Source organism: Armigeres subalbatus, chromosome 2, assembly GCF_024139115.2.
Source record: "Armigeres subalbatus isolate Guangzhou_Male chromosome 2, GZ_Asu_2, whole genome shotgun sequence".
In the NCBI taxonomy this organism is placed as follows: domain Eukaryota; kingdom Metazoa; phylum Arthropoda; class Insecta; order Diptera; family Culicidae; genus Armigeres; species Armigeres subalbatus.
The window spans coordinates 23,084,775-23,095,416 of NC_085140.1; the positions used below are offsets into that span (position 1 = coordinate 23,084,775).

General features: G+C 38.0%; 1 protein-coding gene across 1 annotated transcript in view; it reads left to right on the forward strand.

Moving 5' to 3' along the window:
* The window catches only part of LOC134218225 (uncharacterized), a 131,323-nt gene extending 122,697 nt beyond the window's left edge, over window positions 1–8,626 (forward strand). The window contains exon 12 of the mRNA XM_062697143.1: window positions 7,288–8,626. Coding sequence (XP_062553127.1) covers window positions 7,288–7,711 — 424 coding nt within the window. The 3' untranslated portion in view covers window positions 7,712–8,626. The remainder of the gene's footprint in view (window positions 1–7,287) is intronic.
* The last annotated feature ends 2,016 nt before the right edge of the window (window positions 8,627–10,642 follow it).

Genomic DNA, 10,642 nt, shown 5'->3' on the forward strand with positions numbered 1-10,642 from the left:
CCCTTCATAGAGAGCAATCCCATTGAAGGCGCGCCCCTTATCAATAGAAAATCAATCCCCTGTCATAAGACGAGTTTATACTATACGAGTTTATCCCATTGAATTCCACCACTTAATTGTATCTTGACAGATACGTATTTCGACCTCAAAAGTAAGGCCGTCTTCAGTGTCTTGTACTTGACTCGACTTCTCAAGAAAATCAATCCTTTCTTGAGAAAACAGAACAGTGATACTGTTTTTGGCCATGCATCGGAGCACTAGCCACATCCTTGTCTTGCTTCTAGAATATCACCAGTAAACAATGAAAACCCGGGATTTAGTTCTGTCTACAAGACCATTTCAAGCAAGAGAATTTGTTCAGTAAACTTCCGTGTGTTCCTCTCACTACCATTGTTCACCAGTTCAAGAAGAGTTAGTACGTATTTAAACCCCTAACTCGATTTTTCCAGCAGTCAGTTCAGCCTAGGACCGGGTACCGAGGTTTTTTAACTAATTGCTTGAAAAGTTGTTTCCGCTGCATACAGTTCAGCCTCAAACAAGAGGAATTCGAGTCTTTCAACTGTCTGCAAGGTAACATTAATTATGTTTTATTTCTGAGACTGCTGTTGGTAGCGAGGACTAAATACGATGAATCCTTAATTACCACAACTTTTTTCCCTAGCTAGAAAAATGGATTAGGTTAGGGCTATGTTTGGTAGATCTTACACCGCAACACACTACGTCAAAGTGATCTACCGTGTTACGGGAAGACACCAAGTCTTACTGACAGGCGTATAACAAAGCAGATTTTTCGTTGGAGGCCAAAAAGACGGAAGTTGTTTGACCAAATATCCCAAGTAACAATCTCAATGCTTCGAAGATTTATGCTAGTTTTATAGAGGTTTTATTACGGCATGTAGAAATGCTTAAAGTTTTATTTTAGTTTTGTCAGTTGTCATTTAATTAGATCCGCAAGAGTACATGAGAACTACGTTTTGAATTCCAATATAAAACCACAGCTCTTTAGGTTTTATAATGCTCCTGTGTTCCTCCTCAGAGCTAAAAAATGGAATTGACATAAAGCCAGCAGTTACGTTATATGTTGGTTTTGATCAAGACTTATAAAAGCTGCCAAGCTTCGTAGAGTCCTGTATAAAACCCACATATAACCTTTACTCCTGAAGAAGACCTGCATAGGAATACGAAGCTTGAAACTACTACTAGGGTAAGGGAGGTATTTTGGACCATCAGTTCGACGGCTCATATTTTGGACCACTGAGTGCAATTTACGCTTGGTGGTCTAAAATAAGAGCTCCCGTAAGGGTGGTCCAAAATACATTCTTTACCCTATGGATAGAAAATAAATTTTCAGCACAAATTGTTAGACCCACGGAAGTTTTTTCATTTTGCTTTCAGTCGAAAATGAAAAAAAAAAACATTAGCAAATACCTTTCCATTGCTCTGCTTTCAATGGGATGAACATCGGAGCCATGAGTTGAAATCCAGGAGCAGTTCCCTTATATATTTAGGTCGTTGAAAAAACTGCTCAAACAGCATTTGCTCATGAGGGGTATGAAAATATGTATTTAATCCATACATGCTTTGCCAATTTGACACGAGTAAATCACTTTTATGGTACAAAATATACCATTTAACGATTGCCACTATATGCTTTTTAATTGAAATACTTATTTTTAAAAGTACTTGCATTCGATGCCGAGGGCAGAAAAAGTTTGTTTATGATTTTTTTGTATCTGTCTACATTGTCATGTTGTCATTATATATAAAACTACCAAGCATTAAGTTTGACCAAGATAAAACTTGCTAGTCGTACCACAGTCTTGAAAAAGGCCAAGATAAAACCTCTAGGTGTTCGAAATGCCCAGATAGGACCAGTTCAGGAGTGATGGTTATATAGAGGCATTTTTATGCAATCAAAGTTTTATTCGAAAAAATGTCGCCGATATGAAAAAAATAATGAATTTCATAATCGAAATATCATGCAAATTTCTGTTTCACCTTTTAAACGGTAAAAATGGACATCCTAATAAGTTTTAGGAACAATGCTTTGATTATTTGATCAACCAAAGCGGTTATTCATTGAAATTATTTTTAAAGTAATTAACTAAGGCAATTAATTAAACTTGAAAAATTCTAAATAATAACAAATTAACGAAGCGCATTGTTAAAATACTGATTATTTATCATGGTTTCACCATGAAAAATCCCTGGCATGCCTTCAAACATGCATAGAACACTCAAAGCCAGATATGAACTTTTATTGAACTGGCTGATAATAATTCTTTTATTTTTGTTGTTGACATGAAGAAAAGCATGCAGCAGGAAGAAAAGCATTTTTTTTCGAGTACAAACAATAAACAAATAATCAACCTGAGAGTTGACAACTGTTTCATTATCGGCTTATTTGTTGTTGTATCATAGTCATGAAGTGGTTGTATCATGGTTATATAGTGGTTCTCAAAACCACCAAGTCTAGAGGAGGTTTTATGTTGCATGTTTTATGTGAGACTTGAAGTATATTATAAAACCGTTGGTTCTGAACTGGAACGCATATTAGGTTTTAATGATTGCAATAAAACTGGGCCAACTGGCTGTAACATGGTTTTATAGAAATCTACAGGAGGTTGAGGAAACTGCGAGGACTGCATGGAAGGTTTTGAGATTAGGTTTTGAAGAACGCTATAAAACTCTGATACAACCTTAATTGTTACTTGGGATGTTATGTTGCCGCACAAACCCTCAGGATGTTCGACCGAACAGGCTATTTGGTCGAAGAAGTCGTCTGGCAGAAAATGCAGTTTGATCAGAATGGACGTTTGGCGCAAAGGGTAATTTTCGGACAAACCGTAACCTAATAATTGTTTCGGCCAAATGGAATCCGGCTAGTTGCCTTAGGGCTTATCGTATTATTCGGCCTAGTGGATCTCAAACAAATGGCTTCCCGCTGGCCGAAGCCATACATTTTGACAACGGTGTTAAACTACAAACATTTTGACCGAAAGTCACAAGGCTTCTGTCTGGTAGAGAATGTCATTTGGCCGCAAAGGTTATTTGGCCGAAGTTCCTTCAGGAATTCCCCCAAAAGTTCCTCCAGGAATTCTCCCGGAAGTTCTTTCAGGAATCATCCCGGAAGTTCTTTCAGGAATTCCCCCGGAAGCTCGGAATACTCGCCCAGAAGCTTCTTCTGAAAATCCTAAGACCTCTTTGCACCTTTACTCCTGAAATTTTTCCTGGTGTTCCTTCATAAATTCCCACAATACCTCTACACTAGTTACTTCAAGAATTCTACGGAAATTGCCACGCAAAATCTCTAGAATTTCACTCATAGCTTCTTTTTTTATTATTTATTAATTTTTGCGATTTTTTATCTTAACCCTTTCAGGACGAATGGGTCATATTTGCCCACGGCGTTTGGCATACATGAACCATCCGTCCTGAAAGGGTTAAAATAAGTTGATCACATCTATGAACTTTTTCTGAAATTCATACGGAATACCTCTCAACCCATTTTCCACCCACGTCCCAGGAATTCATCCTGATTTTTTTTTTTCAATTCTTCCCTACGCCCATTTCTAAAGAAATTCATCCAAAAATTTACTTGGCCAATCCTTCGGGTACGTTTTCTGAAATTTCTCAAAGAATTCCCTTGGAAATGGTTCAGGAATTCTTTGAAGGTGTTTTCAGTGATTCCCCTGGATAGGGATGGGAAAAATCAAATTTTCAAATAATCGAGGATGAGCAACACTCTCATGCAATCACAATTTAATGACATTAAATTTGTATTTGTAAGGTTTACATTAAATTAATAATTTTGTGTTTAACATCAATTGATACCAAAATTTAAAAAATTGTTATTGCCGATGACAACTCGCCTACTTTTCACACCTGAGAAGTTACCAAATGATAAATCCAATCATAATCATATGAGAATGATTCAGCACAATCCTGCCCCTGGAATTTCATTAAAAAAATCTTTAAAAATTCATCCGATAATTCCTCCAGTAATTTTTTTAGGGATTCTTCTGACAATTTCTCCAAGAACTCCTTCGGACATAGCTCAAAAAATCTTGCGAAAAATATTCGGGGAGTTCTTCCAGCAATTCTCAAGGAAACTTCTGCAGGAATTCTTCTGAAAATTTTAGATGGAAATGTCTTCAGAAATTCTTCAGTTACTCCTCCTAAAATTTACCTAAAAATTCACCGAGCAAAAAACCGTTAGGATTTTACCGGGAATATCCGGAAGAAATTACCCCGAAAATTCAACCAGATATTAGCCCGCCTTTTGTTTAGCGAACTCCTCTGGTATATTTTCCAGAAATTATCACAAAAATACCTCCAGTAGTTTCCACAGAAATTACTGCAATAGTTTTTCCAAAAATATCTCCAAAAATCCCTCTATATATTGATAATTCTCCAAAAAATGCTCTGGACATTTGTTTTGAAGTTCCCTAGAATTTCATCACGGTATAGCCCAAAATACTCAACCAGAAACTACCCCGGGACATTCTTCGCTCGGGTTTCACAATGATGCTTGTATGGGAAGAATAACCAGATGAATTCCTTTAAAAATCATGTAGCGATACGTGGAGGTGTTCATGAAGAAATACAGGGAAATTCGTGACAGAATTGCTGATTTGAATTCCTGGAAGAATTAATGAAAAAAATTCTAAATGGCTCCCATTTGAATAACATGGTCACCTGGCGTGCGAATCGACTCACCTCACATCATTCAGCTAGAAGCATAAGCCCAATTCTCTCATATGAAAATCCTGGAAGATTTGTTGAAAAAAAATCCAGGAAAAATACGCAAAGGGATTCTTGGTTTGAATCCCTGATTTTTTTTAAGGAATTGCTAATACGAATTGAGAATGAGCAATTTAAATTCCCACATTTGCTGAGAGATTAAATATCACGTGGTTGCTTTCAATGATTGCGATTTAAATATTTGATCAGAAATGAGGATAAGTGCTGCATAATTATTTTAGATGATTGTCATAGGAACTCTTCTGAGATTGTGAATTTCTGACAGGAGCCTTATAAAATTGAACTGTACAATAAAATGTCATAAAAAAAAGTGCGAAACCAATTAAGCTACCCGGGTAGACGATAATAGCTCATTAACAGTTAAACGTGACATTGATACTAAAACATGATATGAACTTGTTTCAAATAAGGGTAAAAATAACACTCGAAAATAACGAACATTTGCACCAAAATGTCATAAAAATATCAGATTTTGCTATAAACAAGAACTTATAAATATCTTGAGCTGTTAGTTTGTTCTTGTTAACAGCAAAACCTGATATTTTCATGACATTTTGGTGCATTTTTTTGTTACAGTGGAAAAGATTTTAATAAAGTACAAAAAACACCATCGGCGTGGTAAATTTTATTCATTTAACTTTATTCACACGCATGTATAAACGTTTTCAAGAGAAATAACCAACTCAGGTTCCAATTCATGTCATTTGTTGCCTTTCTTGTACAACAAAGTTGTACCGGAAGGCTATCATTTCACGAAAACGAACTTTTTATATTATTCTCGGAGATTCAACTCAGCTTAACGAACTGAACAAATGTTTGTCTGTCCGTGTGTATGTGTGTGCACTAAAACTTAGAAAAACACTAGACATCGCTTCATATAGTAATCCTTAATCGATTTTCTCCTAACTAGTTGCATTAGACAGGGAGCAAAGCCTAGTTGATTACTATTGAATTTGATAACGATTGATCGCTGCGTTTAAAAGTTATTATGAAAATGGTACATCGAACTATATTAGCGCCATATAAGGTTGGTTTTTCATAACTACTCAAAGTCACTGCCGTTACATCAGCTTGCGTTTTTTTTTCTTTTTTTAACTTTTCGTTATTTTGTTTCGGTAACAGTGGGTTGTTGGCCAAAGATCCCTAACCACCGTGTTGGGGCAGCCATCTAAGTTATGGCTTCTGGGCAAGAGCATTTCGTATTCATATTCTTCCAGATTTTTTTTCTGGAAATACTTTAGAAAAATCATCCAGGAAATACTTCGGAAATTCGTCCGGACAGATCTCCAGGAATTACCTTGAAAACTCCTGCAAGAGTTCCTCTAGAAATTCCTTAGTAAATTCCTGCTTATTAAAATTTCATTGGCTTTTATCGGTGAGACGAATTACCTAAGCTTGAAATTGAACCAAAGCATGATAAAGATCAAAATCCAAAGTTCTAGAATCTTAAGTGTGGCCGAGTAGGCGTCTTGTACTATGAAACCCTTCCCAAAGACTTAAAAAAATGCTGGAAAGTTGTAAGTGTGTTTTGACAGGGGCTCCCCCAAAAAACAGTTTTAGCTGAATATGCTAGTTTTCAGCTGAAGAAAACTGGCTGTACAGGCGCTTCAACGGTGGTGATTGAAAGCGCCTGTATATTGTTTGTTGTGCAATCCTAATAACGACTAGGAATCAACAATAGACAGAACTGAGCTTTACATTAAAAAGGTTTCTCCTGAAAGTGTATGAAATTAATCATCCAACTGCACAATAGTTCTTCCTTAAAAAAATATTTACAGTGGTTTGCAGATTAGTTTTGAAGGCGGTGGGAACAGGGCTATAAAAATAATAAATTGTTTTTATGTCTTTATTAAAGAGAAAATTTGATTTGTAATTTTTAAACTAAAATTTTCAATTATCATCTTAATTTTGCAAATATCTTTTATTAAATTTTAAATTATTGAAAAAATGCATATTCTATTTTTGCTTCCATTCTAACCACTCTAAAGTAATTTCTCAATATTCTCTGAAAAGTTTCACATTTTCCATGGTACGTTTTTTTAGTCGCATTCCATAGAGTGAAATTTTTCGATGAATTTTGTGAAAGTGGAAAAATCATTTGCTGCTCTGCATCTAAAAAACGGAACGGAACGGACAACGGAAATAGTTTCATATCAATTTAAGCGTGTACATTTGCAGTAGGATATCCTCAGTTATGGGGTTGAGGGATATCCGATACGATTTGCGTTCAATTTAATCTGCTAAACGAAGCTTTTAGCAGAAAAATTGGTAATTTTTCGTTGGCGCTTGGTGCGATTTGGCTGAACCCCGACCATTTGGTTCTCAAATATTACCGGCCTTCTTCATACACTTATAAGCAAGTGAGGTTCACGCTACTGTTAACTATTAAAGAGCTTCTGAGTCGTTTCGGGCTATTATTTAAACAACGCATAATAAAATTCGCTAACAATATATTCTATTATTCTGCCTTAAATTTTATTACCGCAATAAACAGCACTGTTTTCCAACTTTATTCCGTTACAGAAACGGGTCAATGTACCCACGATCGACGCATGACCGCAGCAACGGTGAACGCTCCTCCTACGCCGAGCGAGCCTACTCCCTACCAAGGCCGATGCATCAGCAGCAGCAGCAACAGCAGCATCATCAGCAGCAACAGCACCACCAGCCGCACATGCAGCGACCCAGCGGATCCGAGTATTACACTCAGGATCGACGAAGCAAGTCCCGATCCAACCAGAACCCATCGTCGGGGGGTGCCGCCCACTATGCCGCCAGCTCGGTAACCAACGGCAACGGGATGCAATATCAGCAGGCCAGCATGCACCAGAGCCAGAACGGGCAGCACATGCCCGAATCGTCGGATCTGTACTTCACCCCAACGCAGCGAAAGTACTCCGGCGAGGTGGTGAGGGTGTTCGTCGACTACAACAAGGATAAAAAGTAGAAGCGAAACCGGGGAAGGTTACTCTCGCGTGACTTTTTAAAGAGTGCAAGTGCATCGCTTGGCGAAGATGATGCACATGCAATGCCAGCCAACGAAATGGAAGTGAAAGAAAGTGAAGTGAGCGTCTTGTTTTCTTCGTTTGAACACAATGAAGGGCATGCTATACCGTACACACCATAACCGGAATAATGGACAGAAAATAAAGATGCGGTTGTTTTTCCTCTACTTAATTATGAATCGTTTTGTGTTATTGTTTCTCTCACCCTTCAGTTGAGCCACATGATTTCAATTCAGTTTTAATTTAATTTATTATGATTTTCTGCAATCCTCTATCTCCTCTTCTGTCATAATCACACAAATCAGGGAGCCGAAGTCACAACAACAAGATAATCACAGTTTTAATTTTTACTTTTCATAGATGTACTATATTGTAGGTGAGCGTTAATCTGAGCGATATCGGATTGAGAACATGTATGTAAATTATGGTTTTATACGTTTGTTATGTTGTATCCAATTGTAATTTTTAGTCAGCCATTATTCTTCAATCGCTGGTAGATTCGATCACGCTAGCAAATAAAAAAAGAATAATCACAAATTGCGACAAAACATATCGTTCTGTAAAATTGTAGGATAGTGCAAACTTAGGAATAAATATTTTAAATATATCAAATGTACGCAGAGCAAAGTTGATTTTGTCGGAGTTTTTCGTCATTCGGTTTCTAACGTCCATCAGTAACAAGATAGTAATGCAAATTAATTTAAAATACTTGTGAATATATTACCGGATAGAGAAACGATCTATTTTATTTTACCGAAATAGCACCTTAGAAAACGGAACAGTCCCTGATGGCCTAGACTGCTGCCTGGAAGTACTCAATGTTTTAATTATGTAATATAAATAAACTAAACGATAGATATCTCGTTTTTTATTTTGTAAATAAATATCACCTCATTAAATAGTCCAATTTTCTAACTTAGTTGAAACTTTCAATATTTACATCGTTGAAAGTCGGCTTCATGGTTATGCGATGTGACGAAAAAAGTTACTGCCAGCAGGTGTATATACGAGCCATCATTCTATGATCTGGTGTGGAATTCGCTATACTAATGGAAGTAGTTGAGCAGACGAAGAAGATTAGACCTACTTGAATTCATTTTCTGTCGGCCTATTTACCTACGAGGGACAACATTATCCACGCCAGGAAGATGACTTCTACACCCGGATTTAATACGTGTCGTCTGCTCATCATCCTGAACAAACATTTTCGGACCTTTGGGATTATTATCTCCGACAAAAACAAAGCTTTGTCGTTGGTTCTCTTTTGTCGCTTGTTTTGCACACGCATCCAAGAAAAATTGATTCCCTGGTTCTTATACATGTTGAAGCCAGTGTTGGGAAAAACTCAAAATGTCTTAACTCATGGAAGTTTTAAATCATGAGTGAGTTGAAACATACCAAAAGCTCATGCATGAGTTGAATCACTTGAATCACAGCAGGATTTTCTTGGTGTTCTCCATAGGGGAAGAGGTACCAAAACGCCCCCCCCCCCCTGAGGCAAAACGACTTTGGGTATTCACTTAGATCTTCCATGTTTGAGACTGCCTCAAAAAAAAAAACGACCTAAAATTATGTAGGTTGGGCGAAAAAAGTGTCAACATAATGAATAGGAATATAGGAAAAACTGAAATTTTCCACATTTTGATGAAACATCTAACATTTTGGCGAGACAAAACTCCCTAGTTCCACTAGTTCCAACCTACAATGTACTACGCGTCTCCACGCACTGTCCAATACCAGAATGCTGAATTGCCGACGCGTGGTGCGTTGTTCCCTAAGAGCTGCCGGCTTAAAGGCGTTTTGCCTCATGAGTTTTCCGGCAACGAAATAAAACCACTTTTTCGACTTGTCGAGTCAAGTATAAGACACTGAAGACGACCTCACAGTTGAGGTTGAAATACGTATCTGCAAAGATAACAAAACGTAGTGGAATTAAATGGAGAGTACTAAACTCGTCTTAGATGGTTGAAATGTTATGTGTCCCATCTACAAAAAAGGGCGATAAGCTGGATTGTAGCAATTACCGTACAATCTGATTTCTGAACGCCGCCTACGAGGCACTCTCCCAAATGTTATGCCGTTCATCGTTGTGGGTCAGTACCAGGCGGGATTCATGGGTCACACAAGTCACACATGATACAATCGATCGAGACCAGCTATGGCAGCTAATGGACGAGCACGGATTTCCGGATAAACTGATACGGTTGGTCAAGGCGCTGATGGATCGGGTGAAGAGCGTAGTTCGAGTTTCAGGAGTATTCAGAAGGTTCACGTGCAGAGGGTTACGGCAATGTGATGGTCTTCCGTGCCTGCTGCTTAACATCGGTTGGGAGGCGGTAATTACAGGACGTGACACGAGTAGTACGATTTTCACGAAGTGCGATCAGCTATTTGGTTTCACAGACACCATTGATATCATGGCAAGTAACTTTAAGAATATGGAAGAAACCTACATCAGACTGGAAACGGAAGCAAAGTGGATCGGACTAGTCATCAATACGTCGAAGACAAAGTATATAATAGGAAGAGGTTCAAGAGAGGACAATGTTATTCACTAAGTATGAGTTTGTATCGGTGGTGACGAAATTGAGGTGGTTGAAGAATTCGTGTACTTGGGCCGGGCACGTAGCCAGAATGTCGAACAGTAACCTGGTGAAAATGGTTCTCGACAACGATTCAACTGGCACAAGAAAGCGAGGTGCGCAGCTAGCAAGGTGGATCGATCAGGTGGAGGACAATTTGCGGACTCACCGTAGATGCGTGGCAGGCAACGTGCAGCCCTGGATCGTGCTGAATGCAGACACAGGCCAGGCAGAATAAATGATAAAGTAATGTTCCACAAGTGACGTTCATTACTCATAATGTAGTAGACT